Source organism: Myotis myotis, unplaced genomic scaffold (assembly GCF_014108235.1).
Source record: "Myotis myotis isolate mMyoMyo1 unplaced genomic scaffold, mMyoMyo1.p scaffold_m19_p_2, whole genome shotgun sequence".
In the NCBI taxonomy this organism is placed as follows: Eukaryota; Metazoa; Chordata; class Mammalia; order Chiroptera; family Vespertilionidae; genus Myotis; species Myotis myotis.
In genome coordinates this window covers 137,460,174-137,482,987 of record NW_023416324.1, presented here as the reverse complement: position 1 = coordinate 137,482,987, position 22,814 = coordinate 137,460,174, and the positions used below count along the sequence as shown (strand labels likewise).

At 37.6% G+C, this 22,814-nt stretch overlaps 1 protein-coding gene across 2 annotated transcripts in view; it reads left to right on the top strand.

The window, feature by feature from the left end:
* Positions 1 to 22,814, top strand: part of CMSS1 (cms1 ribosomal small subunit homolog) — a 413,449-nt gene that overhangs the window by 370,105 nt on the left and 20,530 nt on the right. For both annotated transcript variants that reach the window (XM_036352288.1, XM_036352289.1), the window contains one exon: positions 8,019 to 8,107. In XM_036352288.1, coding sequence (XP_036208181.1) covers positions 8,019 to 8,107 — 89 coding nt within the window. The remainder of the gene's footprint in view (positions 1 to 8,018; positions 8,108 to 22,814) is intronic.

Below are 22,814 nucleotides of genomic sequence, written 5' to 3'. Positions count from 1 at the left end.
CCCAGTCAGAGTGTGTACAGAAGGCAACCAATGATTCTCTCTCACATCAATGTTTCTCTCACCCTCTCTCTTCCTCAATCTCTAAAAATTAATAAAAACATATTTTTTAAAAGAGAAGACCTTTTTCAGCATGCTCTTCTTGCCATGTATATATATTAAGATATTTTTCTTGATTTCAGAGAGGAAGGAAGAGGGAGAGAGATAGAAACACCAATGATGAGAGAGAATCATCGGTCAGCTGCTTCCTATACGCCCCACACTGGGGATCGAGCCCACAACCCGGGCCTGCACCCTGACCTGGAATCAAACTGTGACCTCCTGGTTCATAGGTCGATACTCAACCACTGAACCACACCAGCCGGGCCTTGCCATATATTTTAAAATAACAGTGTACTTGATTAGAATTAAACAAATTCCATCTGGTTATATCTTTTTCTTTCTTTTTCTTTTTTCTTTTTTTCTTTTTTAAGTAGACTCAGGGATTTGGGGGTGAGGTGACACCTTCGTGGTGGCTCCAGTTCATGGGCTCAATTAACCACTAGGACTGAGTGGCACAGGTCTGGCATAACTTCCTCAAATGCCAGCAACTAGAGGAACCCTGCTGCTGGGCCCAGGCTGGGTGACTTGGGTCTCCATGCTTTTTTTTCGGTATTCTCTTAATGGAAATCACAGAACTAGCATCCTTATTTCAGAAGAGCACTTTTCTCTTTTAGAACCAAAAAATATTAGGCTAAAGACACTAATATATTCAACCCATAGTGATATGATAAGAGGTCATTTTATATATTAAAAGGTTTCAAATGAAATAATTTTTGTAACAAGAAATAACTCATAGTTAGAGCATTTGATTAACAAAGTATTTTAAATATTTCTCTTGGGGTTTTGTTGTGTAAGAGTCACATCCCTTTTAAAGTATGCTATTTTCAGCTGGATTGCTTAAATACAGATTGTGAACACTTCCATTTTCAGGCTCTGGGCAATGGAGGGATACAGAATCCAGACATTTTTTTAAAATAAAATAGCATAGCTTGATTTTTTAAAATTTATGGTTTTGATCCTGACAGTTATTTATTTGTTTCATCCTTTTTACTTTAAAGTGATTTTAAAGCTAATAAAAGGGTAGAAGATTTAAGAAAGGGGTTTAATGTTTTACACAGAGAATATGTATTCTATAATAGAAATGTAAATAAAGCAATAGAAAGGAGCACTTTTTACTTATAATCAACACTGGGTCAAGTACTTGAGGTACTCATGGGTACCCTCAAACTGTTTACAGTTGAAATGGAGAGAAAGCCTAGCAATTATGCAATATGTGCACACACTGTGAGGAAGGTTAAAATTTTTGCTGATTTATAAGGTACAGTAAGTGTACAAGTCCTAGCAAAGGCTTACCTGAAGGATTTCAGATGAAGATGGTTGTAGGATATTAAAAGAAAGAGGACAGTATGAAAAGAAGCCAGTGTAAGAAATTTCACAGGACTAAAGGTGGCCTTTTCTCGGGAAGCCTATTCTCCAGGTAGGGTTGCCAGATTTAGCAAGTAAAAATACAAAGCACCATGGTTAATTTGAATTTTAGATAAATAGTTAATAATTTAGCTATTCCCCATGCAATATTTGGGGCTTACCTATACAAAAAAATTATTCAATGTTTATATGAAGTTCAAATTTAACAGAGCCTCCTGTGTTTTAGTGCACCCTAGCCCTCAGGCCTTTTTTTTAACTCCATTGTGGCCTCCCTGGGTTGACTGCCATTCTGAACCCAGCTGCCCTCCAGGCACTGAATCAGAACTGCAGTGACAGGGATGCCTCCACAGCAGGATGGTGCTCCAGTCTGGTCCACAGCCAGCCAGCCACACAGCTTTTCCAGCGTAATAATTTTGGGCTTCCTGAAGAATAGTGAATTTCCTTTAAAGACTTTTTTTTATTAAAGTTTTTATTTTGAAATCAGTGTAGAATCATATGCAGCTGTTAAAAACAATACAAAGAGATCAACCAAAGGACTTGTATGCATGCATGTTAGCATAACCAATGGACACAAGACACTGGGGAGGGGGGCGCTGAGGGCAAGTGCAGGGGAGGGGGGGCATGTAGGGGAGGCGGTGGGGGGAGGTCAATGGGGGCAAAAAAGGAGACACATGTACTACTATTTCTAATACCTTAAACAGTAAAATAAAAAAAGTTTAAAAAAGAAAACTTGGGGGGAAAACGACCAAGCATATTTGGAAAAGTACCAAAAATAATTTATAGAAATGGAAAATGTAATTACTAAAATTAAACCTTTAATGAATGGTTAAAAGTCAGATTATATGAAATTGAGTAAATAATTACTGGATGAGATGATAAAACCAAGAACATTACCCAAAATGTGACCCAGTGAGACAAAACAATAAGAAGAAAAATATGAAAAAGAGATTAAAATACATAGAAGGTATATGGAAAGGTCTAACATAGATGATCAGAGTTCCAGAGAGAAACAATAGAAAGAAAAGAAACAATATTCTATTATTTAATGACAGAGCATTTTTCAGAACTGTGGAAATATACTTATATAGTATAAGTATAACTTATGATAGAAGTTGTGATTTTTTTGTACACATTTTGCTATAACCTAATAAAGTGAAATGTGATTTTGCCTTACAACTTAAAAAAAAATACAAAGAAATCATATGTCCCCTTTCCTAGATTCCCTCAGTGATAAGAAAACTATAGATCAAAATCAGAACAAGGATATTGACGTGATACAGAACATATCAGGATACAGAACATTTCCATCCCAACAAGAATCCTTCTTGTTGCTCTTTTGTAGCCACACCCACTTCCCTTCCAACCCCATCCTGTCAACTCCTTGTAACCTCTATTCTGTTGTCCATTTCTATAATTTTGTCATTTCAGTAATGTTATATATAAATGAAATCTTACAATATGTAACCTTTTGGGATGGGCTTTTTTCCCTCATCAGAATTCTCTGGAGATTAATTTCTGCACCTATCAATAGTTCATTTCATTTTATTGCTGATTAGTATTCCATGGTATGGATATACCACAGTTTGCTTAACCATTCACCCACTGAAGGTCATCTTGGTTATTTCCAATTTGGGGGCTATTATAAATAAAGCTGCTGTAAACATGTATGTACAGTTGGTTGTATAAACATGTTTTTTTATTTCTCTGGGATAAATGTCCAGGAGTACAATTGCTGTATTATCTAGTAGTTACAGGTTTAGTTTTTATGAGAAACTGCTAAACTATTTTCCATTTGTGGAATGGAAGTGTCTGTACTAATTTACATTCCCAGTGCAATACATAAATTATCAGTCTCTCCGCATCCTCACTCACCACCATTTGGTATTGGTGCAATTTTTTAAATGTTAGCTATTGTGGGTTTATCGTATTAATATCTCATAGTTTTAATTTTCATTTCCCTAGTGTTATGATGAGGAACATATTTTAATGTACTTATTTGCCATATTGTATTCACTTCAGTGAAATATCTTTTCATGTCTTTTGATATTTCCTAATTTAATTGTCTGGGTTTTTAGTGTTGAATTTTGAGAATTTTTTAATGCTGTCTAGACACTAGTCTGTCCTTTGTTAGATATATGGTTTGTAGCTATTTTTCCCACTCTAAATCTTGTTTTTTCAAGGTCCTTGCAAAGCAAAAGTTTTCAGTTTGGATAAAGTCTAACATTAATTATTTATTTTATTGATTGTACTCTTGGTATCAAAATTAAGAACTCTGCCTAATTCAGATTTTTTTCTAAACTATAAAGGTTTTATACATTTTTCCCCATTTGTTGAAAGGACCTTTCCTTCATTAAATTGCTTTTGTACATTTGTCAAAAATCAGTAGGGCATATTTGTATGGGTCTCTTTATGGGTCTGTATTCTATTTCTATAGCTATGTAAGTCTTGAAATTGCCTAAACTAATTTCTCTCACTTGATTATTCTTTTTCAAAATTATTTTCACTATTCTAGTTCCTTTGCCATTCTACTTAAATCTGTAATAATAAAAGCATAATATGCTAATTAGACTGGACAGCTGAACGACCTTCCGGATGTCCTTCTAGACAACCTTCCAGACGAAGCCAGGGCTGCAATGGCCAATACAAACGGCTGCAAGGGCTGAGCCCCTTGCACGAATTTTGTGCATCAGGCCTCTAGTTTTATAATAATTGTATATATCTAGAGAAAATCTTGCTGGGATTTTATTAGAAATTGTATTAAACCTGTATATCATTTTGAGGAGAACTTGTATCTTTACTATGATTCATTGTCCAATTTATGAACATGGTATATCTCTATTTATTTAGGTCTTCTTTGGTTTATTTCATCTGTGTTTTGTGGTCTTCAGCATGCAAGCAAAAATGGTTACATGTTTTGTTAAATTTACACCTAAGTATTTTGGGAGTTCTTCAGCAATTGTAAATGGCACTGTATTTTTTAAAAATATATCTTTATTGATTTCAGCGGGGAAAGGAGAGGGAGAGAGAGATAGGGACATCAGTGATGAAAGAGAATCATTGATCAGCTGCCTTCTGCACGATTGGGGATTGAGCCTTCAACCTGGGCATATCGTATGCCCTGACTGGGAATCGAACTGTGACCTCCTGATTCATAGGTCGACGCTCTACTACTGAGCCACCTCAGCCAGGTGGCACTGTATTTTTATTTTTATTTTTTTTTGTTCACGTGCTCATTTCTAATATATAGAAATAAAATTGATTTTTGCATGTTTATCTTTTATTCTGCAACTTTGGTAACTCTCTAATTAGTTCTAGCAGGGGATTTTTTGTTGTTGTTTTTAAAGATGCCTTGAGATTTTCTATGAAAACAGTATGTTATTTGCAAATAGGAATAGCTTGATTTCTTCCTTTCTGATGTTTACGCCTTTTAGTTCACTTTATCTTATTGCACTGGTTAAAAGTTCCTGCACTGTGTGGAATAATATTGTTCAGAGTAGCTATCTTTTTCCCACACATGGGAAAGCATTCAGTCTTGCATCATAAAGTATGTTTGTTGTAGGTTTTTTTTACATGCTATTTATCAATTTCAATTCTCTTAAGTTTGTTGTTTTATTTCCTACAATATGATCTATATTGGTATATGTTCCATAACTCTTGAAAAGAATGTGTATTCTACTCTTGAGTGCAGTGTTCTACAAAATGTTGATCAGATCCTGTTGGTTACTGTTGTCCCTCAGTTTTTCTATATATCCTTGCTGATTTTCTGTTTAGTCATTCTCTCAATTTCTGAGAGGACTGTTGAAGTTTGCAACTTAATCATAAGTTTGTTTATTTCTTCTTTCATTTCTATAAGGTTTTTGTTTGTTTGTTTTTTGCTTCTCATATTTTGTAGCTCTGTTGTTTGGTGCATACGCATTTAAGATTGCTATGTCATCTTGGCAAATTCACCCCTTGTCATTATATAATGTCCTCTTTCTCTGGTCATTTTATTTACTTTGAAGTCTACTTTTTTTTTAAGTCTGCCTTACCAAATATTAATATATCTAGTCCTGCTTTCTTTTGATCAATATTTGCATGTTATATTTTTTCCTTCATTTTGCTTTCAACTTGTCTATATTGTTATATTTGAGGTAAGTTTCTTGTAATCAGTATATATGTAGTTCATCTCTTTTAATCCATTCTGTCAATCTCTACCTTTAAATTAGTGTGGTTATTAGGCCATTTACATTATTATAATTATATATATGTTGGGGTTTAAATCTACCATATTATTTTATTCATTTTTTCTGTTTGTTTGCTGTGTTTTGTCTATTTTCCCTTTCCTAATTTCCTGTGAGTTACTTGAACATATTTACAATTTTATTTTATTTATTCTTTCTGTTTTTGAGTGTATCTTTCTAAAGCTTTTTCAGTGGTTGCTAAAACTATTTGTGTGGATGTTATCTTGTTACCATTGGCCAGTATGAGAAGTCCTGACTTTACTAGGACTCTGATAATATCCTAGTGGGGAGTGAGAGGTGCATTTCATTACTGCCAGGAGGAGGTGGAAGTCCAGGCTCACCATGTGGTCTCCATTAATACTACAGCAGTGGTGGTGGTGATGAGAGGAGGGAACACGGGTTTGTTACCACTCTTCAGGGATGTAAATCCCTTCAGGGGTCCATTCCCACTTGGTAGGCAGTGGAGGAGGAGTTAGAGAGTCTCATTACAGCCTTGCAAGGGTGAAAACCCAGGCTCCGCACTCAGCCTTTGCTGGAGGGGACAAGGCCAGTTTTGTGTGGTGTTGGCTGGAGTCTAAAAGTTTTCAGTCTTACTAGGTTGCCCCTTTTCCTGGTTATTTTGTTGAATAGAGAAGATATTTATTGGGGCCTTTTTCGTCTGGTCCTAAATTGGCAATTTCAAGTTGATGCTTCTTAAGATCCAAGTCTGAGATAATGAGGCAAAAAGAAAACCCAAGGAGCTCACCTTTATGTTATTCATTGGGCGCCAGAATCCCTCGCCAGTCTGCCTTCTTCTCTCTACCTTTCAGAGACTTCTTACGTTTGTTTCATATATAAGGCTCAGGATTTTTAGCTGTACTTAGCAGGATGAATAAGGAAAAATATAATTACTAATACTTTCTCCCCAAAGGGAAAACTTCTATAAATACTTTTGATACCAGTTTAATCACTCATTGAAAATTCCCTGTTAATTCACTACCTGCCCACTGCTCAGTCACATCCATTTGCAGCTTTTTCACATTGTGTGTCCCTCAAACCTGATTGATTACCTGTGTGAATATTTTTTTGAAAATTTTATTTTGTTTTTCATTTTTTGGGTAGAATTGTTTTTCATGCTACACAGTTGAAAGTATGTGTATAAATCAGAGTTCTCCAGAAAAAACAGAACCAATACACACACACACACACACACACACACACACACACACACACACACACATATATATAGGTAGATATAGATATAAAGTAAGGTTTTGGCTCATGCAATTATGGAGGCTGACAAGTCTCAGTATCTGCAAGATGAACTGGCAAGCTGGAGACCAGGAGAGCCTATGGTTTAGTTCCAGTCTAGGGTCTGACATGCTCCAGATGCAGGAAGAGCCCATGTTCAGTTCAAGTCCAAAGGCAGATAATATTCTCTTACTCAGAGATGGGCTAGCCTATTCCAGTCCTTCATCTGGTTGGATATCTGAGACCACCCACATTAGGGAGGGCAATCTGTTTTATTCAGTATACCCATTCAAGTATTACTTGATTGAGAAACACCCTCATAGAAATACCCAGAATAATGTTTAACCAAATATGTATTCACCTGTGGCTCAATCAAGTTGACACAAAATTAATCATTGTGGTATGCAAACTTTAAATGCTTGTACTACCAGATGGGTTAATTTGGACCTAAATCTGAATTCCGACCAAGGTTTGCTCATAAATTCATATTTTGAGCTGACTGATATATATAGGGAAACTCAAAGGGAATGAGTAAAACCTTTCAAAGTTTCCAAATGTCTCTATAAAGCAACTGCTATACTCTGGAAGGCTGTATGGCATTAAGGAAGGTAAGGAACTTAGGGTTGCCATGCTTCTTCAAGAGAACTTTATAAACAGGAAAAGCGTTAAAACTTTTATTTTTCCTGATACTTAGAGTAAGAATTTATCTTTTCCATTATTGAAATATTTTAAAAATTCAAAATAAGAATTTCTCATAACCTGTAATCCCCTCTAAGTAGCATTAGCTTTTTTAAATCTAAACATGAGGAGAATAATATCTGTAAAAATCACTGTGAGTGTGTGTTCCATCATTAAACATCCTCTAATGTTAGACATCTGGATAATCTTCAATGTTGCAGCTTTATAAATAAGACTGCCATCTTGGTGCTGAAATCTCCAGCTTCATTTTGGGTCATTTCCTTAACTGCATCTTCCTAGAGGTGGAATTGCTAAATCAACGGATAGATCCTTCTAGAAAGGTCGTATACCAAGATTGTACTAGCAGTGATAACAATTGGGGAAGGGTAAGAGGCTTTTCTGATTTTTAAACTTTATATTTTTCAGAAGCATCAGATGGTGAAGGAGGGGGAGACGTAGAAATGATGCAACAGGAGACAGCTCCAGTTCCTGTCCTGTCGAAGAAAACCAAACAGGTGACAGTCACTATGGGAAAGTCACAGCTGTTGGATTCTGCAGTCATTCTCCTCTACCCTGTACAGTGTTCCCTGTGCCCTAGCAGCAGCTGTTGGCCAGATTTCAGGGAAGCTTTTACCTTCTCTGCTTTGAAAGAGCCATGCTTCATTAATTATCAATAAGCAAGGCCTATTTTTCCCCCTAATATTTTTTTTATATATAAATGTATTTTACAATAATGGTAATGTAGACTTCTGTATTACATTTTCCAGTCTTCTTGTTTTAGGTAAATTTCCTAAAAGGAGACAGATTTCATTAAGATATTCAAGCTTACCCCCCACCAACACATGATTGCAGCGCCATGCTATACTGCCAGCAGGCTCCAGGGCCACATGTTACCCAGCATTATGGTCCGTTGTATGAATTCTTATCACAGTTTTTGCTGCCTTCAGAGTAGACATTTGATAAACTCAGTGAACATTTGATAAACTTTGTTTCCTGGGCCTATGACCTTTTGTTTCTTTTTGTAATCTTCACACTGCCAACTCACATCCATTTGCAGCTTTTTCATATTATGTGTCCCTCAAATCTGATTGATTATCATGTGTGTTGTTGTTTTTTGAAAATTTTATTTTGTTTTTAATTTTTTTAAATTACAGCTGACATATAATATCATATTTGGGGTGTACAGCCCCATTTTTAACATTTATATAGCTTATAAAGTGATCACCCCAATAAATCTATTATCCATCTGATATCATATATAGTTATTAGAATATTAATATTTCCTATGCTGTATTTTATATCCCCATGACTATTCTGTAACTACAGAATTTGTATTACTTCTTTTTTTTTTTAATCCTCATCCAAGGAGCGAGGATGTTTTTCAACTGATTTTTTAGAGCATGGAAGGGAAGAGAGAGGAGAGAGAAACATCGATATGACAGAGACACTTGGATTGGTTGCCTCCCACACCCACCCCAATCAGGAGTAGGGTTTGAGACCTGCAACTCAGGTTTGTGCCCTTCACTGGGAATCAAACCCAAGACTTCCGTGAGAAGTCCAACACTCTAATCACTGAGCAACACCAGCCAGGGCCATACTTCTTAATCCCTTCACCTTTTCCACCCAACCCTCCAGCATCCTTCTCATCTGGCAACCATAAAATATTTTCTGTATCTATGAGTCTGTTTCTGTTCTGCTTGTTCATTTATTTTGTTTTTCGGATTCTACATGGAAGGGAAGGTCATATGGCATTTGTGTTTCTCTGTCTGACTTAATCTCACTCAGCACAATACGCTCTACCATGCATGTTGTTGCAGATGGCAAGATTTCATTCCACTCTTTTTTTTTAATCCATTCTTTTTTATGGCTGAATCATATTCCATTGTATATATGTACCACTTCTTTTCTTTTAATTGAATTTATTGGGGTGACCTTGCTTCACAAAGACATACAGGTTTCAAGGGTACAACTCAATAAAACATCATCTGCACACTGCATCATGCCCCCATTGCCCCACAGAAAGCCCCTTTCCATCCCCATTCTTTCCTGCTTTGCCCACCTCTTCCTACCCATACTCCCTTTCCCTCTAGTTATCACTACTTTTTGTGTTATATATACATTTGGGGGAGAGGAGGGCTTAATCCCTTTACCTTCTTTCATCCAATACTCTTAACATTCCTCTCCTCTGACAGCTGCTGGTCTGTTCCATGTATCCATGCCTCTGTTTCTATTTTGTCAGTTTAATTATTTTTCATTAGATTCCACTTATAAGTGAGATCATATGGTATTTGTCTTTCTCTGACTGGCTTATTTCACTTAGCATTATAATCTCCAGGTCCATCCATGCTGTCACAAAGGTAACATTTTCTTTTTTCTTTTTTTTATGGCCAAGTAGAATTCCATTGTACAAATGCACCACAGCTTTTTTCTCCATTCATCTACTGATGGGCACTTGGGCTCTTTCCAGATCTTGGCTCTTGTAAACAGTGCTGCTGCAAACATAGGGGTGCATATATTCTTTCTGATTGGTATTTGGGATTAATAGTATATATTCCCAGAAGTGGAATCACTGGGTCAAAAGGCAGATTCATTTTTAATTTTTTGAGGAAACTCCATACTGTTTTCCAGAATGGCTGCACCAGTCTGCATGCCCAAAAACAGTGCATGAGGGTTCTCTTTTCTCCACTTCATTGCCAGCATTTGTTGGTTGATTTATTGATGATAGCCACTTTGACAGGCGTGAGGTGATACCTCAGTGTGTGTGTGTGTGTGTGTGTGTGTGTGTTTAATCTTTATTGTGAAAGTATTACACATGTTCCCCCCCTCATTGACCCCTTCTAGCCCACCACACCTCCCCGCCCCAGGCCATTGTATTTATGCACCCCTTCTTTTTTATCCAGTCATCTATTGGTGGACAGTTAGGTTGCTTCCATATCCTGGCTATTGTAAATAATGCTGCAATAAATATATGGATGTATATATCTTTTCAATTTAGTATTTTGGGTTTCTTTGGATAGCTCTACCTAGAAGTAGAGTTGCTAGGTCCTTATTTGTCTCTTGTTGTAACCTTTGGTTTAAAGTCTATTTTGTCTGGTATTGGTATTGCTACCTTTGCTTTGTTTGTTTGTTTCCATTTTCATGAAATATCTTTTTCCTGGGCCAGGGGTTCTGGTGTGGGGCTAGGACCCCTGGCTTCTCTGGGGGACCTCTGCAGCTAAAATATTTTTAACCGCCTCACATATGTGTGGGACCAGCCTGTTGGCATCTCTGCCTCTCCTACCAGTCTCAGTGGCTTCTTCTTTATATCCTTAGTTCTATAGGACTTACGTTCAGCTAGATTTCAAGGGGTTCTGAATTATGGTTGTTCTGTAGTTTGGTTGCAGTTTTGATGTGGTTGTGGGAGGATTTTAGTACCACATTTACCTATGCCTCCCTTGACTGGAAACTCCCTATGTCTGATTTTTAAAGGACTATCTAGTGTCAGTCCATATTTATCATCTTTGTAATAATGGGTTGTAGTCTTATTGTAAGTGGCCCTAAAGTCTTTCCAATGGAGGGTCACTCTACCCAAATTTTGTGACCAGTTTGTGGAGCTTATTGGCATAGTGACTACCTATAAACTGTGAGACCTTAAACAAGTTAAACTCTCTGGGCATCAGTCTCCTTATTGGTAAAATGATGGTAGTAATTGTGTTTTCCTCAAAAAGTTGCAATGGGTACTAAATGACTAATACTTGTAAAGCACTTTCAATAATGATTGACAAAAAGAGTAAACACTGAAGTGTTAATAATTATAGTAAAATACATACTTCAAATCTCTTTTATTTTGTTCATTATTTTTACTCTGTGGAAAGAGGAAGGCAGAAAGATATCTTATATATAGTCATCTTGGTTTTCTCCTCAGCCATTAAATATTTTGCTCAAAGGCCCTATATCAGTTCTAGTTTTAACCATTCTTTCAAAGGCCTATAGGTTAACAGCCTTAGCTTTCAATTTATTTCACCAAGGTGTGGTTTGACTTTACCTTAACTTATTACACTGACCACACCATAGTCATGCCTTCTTTGACCTACCTGCAGAACTCGGTTCTTAGTAGCTTCTTCATACCCAATTGGCTTCCTTTTTCCTTACTTTCTGCCTTGATATTTTTCTTGCTTGCTGCTCACATTTTCTCATCATTGAAAGAAATTTGCATTAATAAACTTGCCCAAGCCTGCATTTTTCCTGCCTTTTCCTTGGTGGGGCCATCTGCATTGCTAAATTTCCTGTTTTTAGTGCCTTGGCTCTTCTTTTCCCACAACCATCATGTTAGAGAAAGGACAGGGAACCATAGGAAGAAGAGGGGGAAATGGGAGAGGAGAAAGTTAAATACATTCTTCATTTCTGTGAGCATTCACCTCTTTCCACGACCCAGGTTTCAACAACAAAGGCCTTTTATTGAGCATGTAACACAGGCAGTGTGCAAGGCACTGTGACTCACACAATCCTCACAGCTGCCCTTTGAAATACAAGGTATCCCATTTGACAAATTACCTGAGACTCAGAGAGATGGGTTCTGGGGGTCATGGCCATTTAGGTGGGTGTGAGCAGGTGCTGAAGATCTATTTCCACTTCTCTTTTCACCTGTGTTTCCTCTTTCAGCTTGGAAACACTGTATTCACCACGTCTTCATGTGCTTTGTTGATCACATGCCATTGCTGTTTTTTGCTAATATAAAAAATTATGATTTTATGGCCCATTTTATCCATCTCCCTCCTACTTTAATTTCTTTTACTATCAAATTGCTTTACAGAATTCAAGTCCTAGGTAGACAAATGCCCTAAGCCCTTCCTCCAGGCCTCTTATTTCCCTGTCCAGAGAATTTACACGGGACTCTCCTGGGCCCCACTGCCTTTTGAGTGTTATCCATCTAGCTCCCTGGTCTCCCCCACCAGGCTGCACACCTGGAGGACAGAGTTTATCTCCACACACCTGGTATAGAATCATGCCCCTAATTGGCACTCATTATTTGTGAAATGAAGGATTGGGTGACTATAGCAGTATTCCAGTTTTTCTTACCACTCTTTCCATCTCAACCCTTTGGGTCCCAGAGTGTAAGTCATCAGCTCCCTGACCCTGCTGCCTGCTGAAGAAGTCTTTTGGACCCTGGATATCCAGTGTCCCTCCTCTAATCCCCTCCTTGAAGGTTTCCCCATCTGAACAGAGCTGGACTCTCTCTTCCCCCACCCCACCTGACTGCCCTCTGGATCCTCTGTGGGCTCCCTAACCTCTCTCCAGCTGCTCTTCTCCCCCTGACCCATCATCACACCAAGGATGACCTTCTTGTCAGGCAGACTGTCCTTTCTTGAATCTTCCTCTGGTTGTTTATGCACAAAGAGCTTGAGTCTCCAAACTAGTTAGTAAGCTCCTTGGGGACCAGGGTTTTTTTGTGTTCACTATAGTACCTAGCACAGTGCTAGGCAATTGACTCATTTGGTAGATATGACTGGATATTTATCCTCTAATAGTAATTATATTTTTTTCCTGAATAAAAAAAGAAATTATTTTTATGCTTTATATAAATTTTTAATTTTTAAAATTAGCTTAGTCACTTCGCTGTTCTTTATGGTTTTTGTTTTGTTTTGTTTTTAAATATATTTTTTATTTATTTCAGAGAGGAAGGGAGAGGGAGAGAGAAATAGAAACATTAATGATGAGAGAGAATCATTGATCAGCTGCCTCCTGCACTCCCCCTACTGGGGATTGAGCCTGTAACCCAGTCATATGCCCTGACCAGGAATCAAAGGTCAATAGCTGGTTAATAGGTCGACAGCTCAACCACTTCTGGTTCATAGGTCGATAGCTCAACCACTGAGCTACACCTGGCCAGGCTGTTCTTTATGTTTTTAGGATTTTTTATGCTTGCATAAGGAACTGCCTGGCATTATGCTGTCAGCTATAATATATACTTAGGCTTTCGTTTCACCAGGTGAGAGTGTCTGTCAAGTTAGGTAGTGTTCCCTGCTGCACCACAGCTAGCCTCACTTCTATTACTGAGTCCAAGCCTCTCGTCTGTCCAGTATTTCAAGCCCCAGATTTATAACTTTGTAAAACTTTTTTACCCATGCAACTACATCATCTCTAGAAACCATTTCACGTCTAATCATCCTTGGCCTCCTTAATAATGTAAGTATAAAGATTTGCCAACAGTTCTTTTTTCCCCCCAGATATTGCTTCCAAAATAAATGATGAATTCCCCTACTCCTAGAGATTGCATCACCCTCTTCCCTCCTCAACCTCAGTGATTTCAGAGCCAGCCCTGGTGACTTTGTAATTATGGTTCCCTTAAGGAATATAATCTCTTCGGAGGGATTTCGTGACTTTTCATTGATGCCTCCATGATGTCAGTAGGCTTTCAGTGGTTCCATGATCCATCCTCTCCCCATCAGAGGCCACACCGGAGTTCTTTTTCTTAAGCTGGCTTTTGCTTACCTCCTTGGTTCATAAAGGAATCTTCAGCAAGAGTACCTATCCCTTTCCCTCCTTACTCACCTTTCTCTACTGTTGTATTTTCTTACTCTTTTCTTATTTCAGCATTGATCATTTCCTATCTCTCCCACTCTTTATCTTTAAGATTACTCTTGATGATTTTAAGTGAAAAGACTATGTCCTCTTCACTCTTCTATTTACCTTCTACCTTGCCATGGTAGTGTCTCAATTCTCTTTATATTCATCTAGTGTGGTATAACAAATTGACCCAAAAGTTAGTAGCTTAAAACATAAAAATTCTTTTTTTTCTTTATTGATTAAGGTATTACATATGTGTCCTTATCCCCCCCCCCATTACCCCCCACACACCCTCGCTCGTGCCCTCACTCCCCTAGTGTCTGTGTCCATTGATTATGCTTACTTGCATGCATACAAGTCCTTTGATCTCTCCCCCTTTCCCTACCCTCCCTCTGAGGTTTGATGGTCTGATCGATGCTTCTCTGTCTCTGGATCCATAAAAATTCTTTACCTCATAGTTGCTGTTCTCTCACAGGCATGACTTAGTTCGGTCCCTCTGGCTCTACACATCTCACCAAATGCAGTCAAGTTGTGGGCAGGGGTTTGGGGGCTCAACCCCCTTGTTGGCAGGCCTCAATCCCTCACCATGTGAGCCTCCCATTGGGTTGCCTCACAACATTGTCACTGGCACAACCACAGATCATTTCCAGATAAACTCTTTCCTGCCTTGGCACCCTGCCAAGGCAATTGAGGAGCAATACCCCTTAAGCTTTCTCGAACAGGTTTGAGAAAATCTGTGAGGCAAATCTTTGAAGTCTTTATAGAGCTCTTATGTGACTAAATGGTACTCTGGCGTCTGAGGTTTTAACAAATGGATTTCAGCCATACCCTGCACTTCTTTCATAGTCCCTCTTCCCACTGCACTCCCTCCTTTTCATTTTACCTAAGTCCCAAGAAATCAGGTGACACCTTCAACAATATATGGATCTTCTTTACTGTTTAACCCATGGCATGATACATGTTCTACTTTTCATGCAACTGAAGATAACAGTATTGCTAAACTTACTATCACTACATAACAAAGATTCTTTCTCCTTCAGTATTCAGTAAGACTTTCCTCACTTTCTACAAATCCTCACCCTCAGTGTCGTCAGAGTTGAAAACTTTATGAATAATGTGTTTGGACACACTGTCTGTCCATCAATCATCTTATTTTTGGCACATTTCAAAGTAATTTGAAAAGTCAGTACACTCCCCCAGACACTTCATCATGCATATCATTAACAAAAGTCCAATATTTAAAGATTCTTTTTGTCTTTTCAAGATGAAGTTAGCACACAAAAAAATGCACAAATGTCAAATTTACCATTCAATAACTAGTAAAATAGTCAAATTCATGTAATACCTTTACACAGACCCCTACAGGATAAAGAACGTTACCATCGCTCTATTTCCTTTCATGCCCCCTCCCAGTCGATCACCATTCCACACTATGTGACCTCAATTAGTTTTGCCTATTCTAGAATTTTCTGAACATGAACATACAGTGTATGTTCTTTGTTCAAGGCCTCTTTTATTCAGCACAGTGTTATTTAGATTCATCATGTTGATGTATAGTGGCTCTCTTTTTTTGTATTGCTGAGTGTATTATTCTGCCAGGGCTGCCATAACAAAATACCAATCTGGGTGGCTTTTTTTTAATTGAACTTATTGGGTGACATTGATTAATAAAATAATATAGGTTCAGAATTATGGAAAACAGTATGGATTTTCCTCAAAAAAATAAATATGGATCTGTCATTTGACCCAGTGATCCCAATTCTAGGGATATATCCTAAGAAACCCAAAGCACCAATCAGAAAAATGTATACACCCCTATGTTTATAGCAGCACAATTTGCAATAGCTAAGATCTGGAAACAGCCCAAGTGTCCATCAGTAGATGAATAGATAAAAAAGCTGTGGTACATTTATATCATGGAATACTGTGCAGCAGTAAAAAAGAAGACTCTCTTACCCTTTGAGACAGCATGGAGGGACCTACAGAATATCATGCCAAATGAAATAAGTCAATCAGAGAAAGACAAGTATCACATGATTGCACTCATATGTGGAATCTAAGTAACAAAATAAACTAATGAAAAGAGTGGATCCAGAGACTCAAAGCATGGAACAGAGTGCAAAATATCAGAGGGAAGGCAGGGGAGGGTGGGAGGTAATCAACCAAAGACCTTGTATGCATATATGCATAACACATGGACACAGACAGTAGGGTGCTAAAGACCTGGGCTAGGGGTTGGGGGACAAGGGCAGGCTGGAAGGAGTCAATTGGGTGAAAGGGGGACATAAGTAATACTTTTAACAATAAAGAATAATTTTTAAAAAAAAGAAAACAAAAATAGATAAATAAATAAAAGTTAACCCCCCCCCCAAAAAAATTATATAGATTCAGATATACAGTTCTATAATACATCATCTGTATTTTGTACTGTGTTCACCACTCTACATCAAGTCTCCTTCCATCACCATTTATCCTCCGTTTTCCTCTTCTACCTCACCTTCACCCCACTTTCTCTCTTGCTACCACCATACTGTTGTCTGTTTCTATGAGGTATTTTTTGTTGTTGCTGCTTATTCCCTTTACCTTTTCACCCAGTCCCTCAACCCCTCTTCCCTCTGACAGCTGTCAGCCTGTTCTCTGTATCTATGAGACTGTTTCTGTTTAATGGTTAGTTTATTTTGTTCATTAGACTCCACATATAAGTAAAATCTTATGGTATTTGTCTTTCTCCCACTGGCTTATTTCACTTAGCACAATATTCTCCAGGTCCATCCATGATGTCGCAAAAGGTAAAATTTTCTTCCTTTTTACTACTGAGTAGTATTCCATTGTATAAATTTACAATAGCTGTTTTATCCACTCACCTGATGGGCACTTGGGCTGTTTCCAAATCTTGGCTATTGTAAACAACACTGCAATGAACATATTGGGGTGTATATATTCTTTCAAATTGGTGTTTTGGGTTTCTTCTGATACATTCCCAGAAGTGGAATCACTATGTCATAATGCAGTTCCATTTTTAATTTTTGAGGAAACCCCATAGTGTTTTCCACAGTGGCTGTACCAGTCTGCATTCCCACCAACAGGGCACAGGGGTTCCCTTTCCTCCACATCCTTGCCAGCACTTGTTGTTTGTTGATTTATTGATGATAGCCATTCTGAAGGTGAGAGGTGACACATCATTATGGTTTTAATTTGCATTTCTCTGATGATTAGTGATGTTGAGCATCTTTTCATATGTCTATTGGCCATTTGTATGTCCTCTTTGGATAAGTCAGACTGTGTGGCTTAAACAACAGAAATTTTATTTCTCATAGTTATGGAGGCTAGAGGTCCAAGATCAAGGTGTTGGCAGGTTTGGTTTCTCCTAAGGTGTCTCTCCTTGCCTTGCTGTGTCATTACATGGTCTTGCTTCTTGCTGTGTTCTCACATGGTCTTTCCTCTGTGAGCACATCCCTGGTTTCTCTTCCTCCTCATACAAAGACACAGTTTTATTGGATTAGGACCTCATGCTTATGACCTCATTTAATTACCTCTTTAAAGGCTATCTACAAATACAGTCATATAGGGATGTTAGGACTTTAACATGAATTGGAAGTGGGGCACAATTCAGTCTGCCTCACAAATTTTCTGACAATATTCAATTATATGAATACTAGAAGCCCAGTGCACAAAATTCCTGTACAGGTAGGGTCCCTAGCAGCTGCCGGCTACCAGTCGGGACCTCCCTTCCCCTGGCTGCTGGCCAGGGCTTCCCTTCACACCCAGCTTGGCCTGGCGCTGCCCGCTCACCTGTTCCACCATTCCGCTGTGATCCCGCTCTTATCAGGGCCAGCAGCGCCTCCACTGCCACCACTGCCAGTGCCATGTTGCTGCCACCCGCCATGTTCCGCCACCCCTTGGCGGTCCGTGCACATCTACCTCCTGCCCATAGGGACAATTTGCATATTAGCCTTTTATTATATAGGATACCATAGTTTGTTTATCCATTCCTCTCTGATGGATACATGGGGCTATTTTTTATTTGGGGGTATTATGAATAAATCTGTCATGAACATTCATATACAAGTCTTTTTGTGAACATGTATTTTTATTTCTCTTGAGTAAATACCAGGAATGGAATTGCTGAGTTATGTTTAGGTTTATAAAAACTGCTTTTCCCCAAAATGATTGTAACATATTTGCATTCCCACCATCCCATATATGAGACTTTTAGTTGCTTTATATCAGCATTTGGGTTTATTAATCTTTTAATTTTTAATATATTTTAATGGTGTATATTGAATAACTTCTGACTAAACCCAAAAGAAACTAAAAGCCACTTCTAAATTGTTTTTCTTTTTATAATGAACATTCTCATTTTTGTTATAAAATGGCAATTAAAAATTTTTTAACAAAGTACAGTGAGGCCTTGACTTACGAGTTTAATTCGTTCTGTGACGGAGCTCGTAACTCAAATTACTTGTATGTCAAATCAAAAAGTGAACTAGTGAGACACGTGATGCTGGGCTGATGTTGTGGTTCGCTGTGACGTTCGCTGCACCAACTAGCAGTGGGGTATCTGAAGCTGGCTCGTAACCTGAATTTTAGCTCGCAACTCAAAGCAAAAAATCGGCCGAGAGACGGCTCATATCTCAAAAAACTCATTAGTCGGGACACTCGTAAGTCAAGGCCCCACTGTAATATTCAAACGCTATTAAAATTTTGAATGAAAAAACAGCAATCCCTTTTCCTACTGTTACCCTAACTTTTTCCTCAGAGGCAGTCATCCTCAACTTTTAGTTGTTTTTCTTATTTGCTACCTTACAGTTTTTACTGCTGTTTCTTGATTTATCTATTTCTGATATGATATGTTAACTTCTCAAGGTAGCATATGAGAACATAACTCTCCTTTTTCTCCTCCAATTGCCACATCCCCTGCCAACACAATATCATATTGTGATATAAAATGGGTGTCATTATTTCATTATTATGACCATGGAAATACTGTTCAATCCTGAGAAAAAGAGAAGCTGTAATCATTCCTCCTTTCTTATACAAGTCTTTATTTTCATGACATCAATAAAATTACTGCACTTCTCCCTTTGTCTAGCTTGCTGTGTTCTTATTTTTAATTATTTTTATATGTTCCAACATCTCTTCCACATGCTCATGAATAATATTTTTCATATGCTCAAAGAGATCAGTTATTCTTCTTTTCTGCAGACCTCCATGCTCCTATTCCACTCTGAATTGGCTATTCTCTAGGCCTGTTGAACAATTGAGACTTTTCTTTACTGCCCCTTCAACACTTTTCTGGATTAGTCTCCCTCTTTGCTGAATTCCATATCTTCCTTGGTCGTGGTTTATTAAACCTTTATTTTGCTGGGGTACACCTTCAGTATCTGTAGGTAGAAAGTAAATTTATTAAGACCTTAATTTACTCTTTATTGATAGTTTGGATGGGTATAAAAATCTAGTTTTTAAATATGTTTTCCTCATAATTTTGAAGGCACTGTTCCAGTGAGTTCTAGCATCCAGTAATGCTATTCAAGATTTGAAGCCATTCTTTTTTCTGGCCCTTTATTTTGAATGTTATTGTTTTTCACTTTGAAATTTTTTAGAATCTTTTAGTTGTCCATAATTGTTCTCCAGTTTCACAGTGATGCTCTTTGGGGTGACTATTTTCCTTATTTGTTGTACTCTGTACCTAATGATATTTCAATGTTGAGTTTCATGTCCTAGAAAGTTTCCTTCAGTTCTGGGCAGTTTTTCATCACTCCATCTTCATATTTTATATGACCCCTTTTTCTGCAATTCCTTTTACTGGAATGTTGAATCTCTTGACCTGATTCTCTAATTTTCTTACCACTTTTAAATTCTTTCTGGGAGATTTATCTTTAAGCCTTCCTCCTTCATTCTTATTTCAACTCTTTAATTTGTTTTAATGTTCAAATGTTTTCTGATTATCTTTTTATGGCATCTTTTTTTCATGGATGCAAATTCTTCCCTTATCTGTCTGAGAATATTAATTGTAATTATTTTCAAGAAATATACCTCTTTCCTCAGGATCCTCTTTTTGTTGTTATTTGCTCTTATGTTGGAGACTGTACTTAGTTGTCTGGTGAACTTTAGCTGTCTATTCATAGTAAAGAGAGATACATTAAACAGTTGCTAGGAAATTTTTCTACATAGTAAGGCTTGTTGATTAGTGGACTTCATGGTAGGGGTAGGATGACAAACTAGATTTTTAATATGGTACCCCCAAATGTCACTTTTTGTGGCATTTCTCTTAGGCCATTTCATTTTTCCAGAGAAGAATTTAGTGGTTTCCTGCTGGTAATATATAAGCCTGGCTTGAAACATCCTGAAAGAGGGACAGGAAAAGGAAGTGAGCCTCCACCTCTGTCCTGTCTCCTCTGTGTCAGGCTTCTTGGTCCTCTGGTCCTCTCCAGATAATAAAACTCCCGTCTGTTGCCAGGAAAAGCAGATGAGAGGAAGCAGTAATAAGAGGGTTGCTTGCCTGCCTGGGCAGGAGATACAGCTCAATGGAGGGTGTGAGGGAGGCTAATCTTTCTAAACATAAACTTTCAAACAATCTCTTTCTTTTAAACCCTTCATTCTCTATAGTACCTTCTACCTCCACCTCCTAAACCTTTTCAGAGGCCAACAGGTCCAACAGACTCACTTGTTATTAGCTTCCACCTCTCCAGAAACCCAGGTGCCAGCTTTCTCTCTCTGCTAAATCACTTCCATGCAGTTTTAATCACTTTCTATTTTCCAAAAAGTTGTTGAAATCTCTCCACTACTGTTAACCTCTCTCTTTGTTTCTTGGTTCTTATAGGTTTGTACCTTTTCACTTTTCTTTATTTTCAGTATATTGGCATTTTGCCATTGTTTTGCTATGTTTAACCAGAAGAATTATTATTAAAGAATATAAGTTTTGCACTTTAAAGAATTAATTATATGCACCCAATTACTTCACTTAAAAGCTTTAACTCTTTCATATATTTTTGGGACGTGTGATTCTTCTAAATACATATTTAAACTACATCTTTTGCTACATATTTAAAATCATTATATTTCTTATAAAGTCATATAATGGTGTTACTTATCAACTATCAAAGACATATATACTGTTCGAATTGGTTTCCAGAAATGGTTAGTTTAGCCTGGCCTAAGTCTTCCACATCTTCTTACCTAGTCTGAGGGTAAGCGTCAGCATTCATAAGACAGCTAAGTTTAGGAATTTTCAATACTAGGGATTTGTATTTCCTCATAAAGCCATCTCACCACTCTGGAAATTGACCCAATAAACTTGGCTTCTTTGTTTGTACCCTACCTCAACCAGCTAAGGTGACTGCTCCCAGAAAACAAATACACTGCATCTTCTTTAGAATGATCTAAGAATTTGAACCTAACATGTAAAACTGATTCTGTATCTTGACTAAAGCAATTCATAAAACATGTTTCTTTTTTCCAATGCATGATTCAGACTTACATTTTTTTTCCAGAGTCTATATGCTTATAACTGAGCTCATTTCCAGATTTGTGTCATGTTGAGCTGATTGGCTTTGTAAACCTAGCATAAATACAACCCAGCACATTGAATATATTCTTAAAGAGCACCCTCATTTGCTAAATAAGAAAATGGAACAGGTTTCTACATCTTCTTCCCCAAAACCTTGATACTGGTGACAAAATACTGCAGAATGCCTTAAGCGATCTGCTAATCATATCTGGGCCTTTGCCTTAGGAGCTTGAGCTGAATCTTGGCCTGGTGTGTAATTGGACTCTTATGACCATCTGGCAGCTTCTGTGACACATTAGTGGCCTTGGCCCAGTTTCTAATTGGCATGTATCTGCAACCACAAGACAGCTTAACTTTCTAAATAAGAGAGGTCATAATATCTTTTTTATTCTTTAGCTATGATGCAATTGTTCTTTGTAGGTTTTTTGTTTTAACTGAGAAGAAGCTAAAATTTCAAGATTCCATGTTACTTTAATCTTGAGCCCTTTGTATCTACTTCTCTACTAACTGAAACAGTGTCTAGAAACTGCTGGTCCTGGCTCCTTGTCTTGAAGAAATTATGTAGCATTATATCTTTCTCTCTCTCTCTCTCTGGCTTCAGGCCATAGGCATTCTTAATCTGCAGACTGTCTGTAAACTGTAATAGAAAGCTTCATCTGTAATCATTTTAAACAGAGCCAGTGGAGACAAGATTGCTTTAGTTAGTAGCTTACTAGTTTAAATTGAGTACGCTCTAGTTGGAATGGAAACTTAATCAAGGAAAAACTCCGAGTAAGTTTTCACTTACATTTTATATCTTACTTGGTAACTTTTTTGAAAATGTTGCATAAAAGACCCAGCACAGGAAACATTTTATATTTGTGCTTATGATTAATAAATATGGAATCTGAGGCATTCTGTTTTATAAATCAAAGACATAGTCCAAATTTCCTGTTTTTCTACATTTAAAAAAAAAAGGCAGGGTAAAAATAGCACTAAACTCTATAGGGTATTCAGGGGTCAAGGCAACAGGCAAAATTAGTTACTCAAGTTGCCTGATGCCAAGACTTCTCAGTCCATCAACAGAAACATTCATTTAGTAGTCACTATAGATAGGTGAGATGTTTGTTCCAGGTATTATAAAAATATAAGTAAATATATCCTATTTCAGATTTTCTACGCTTATT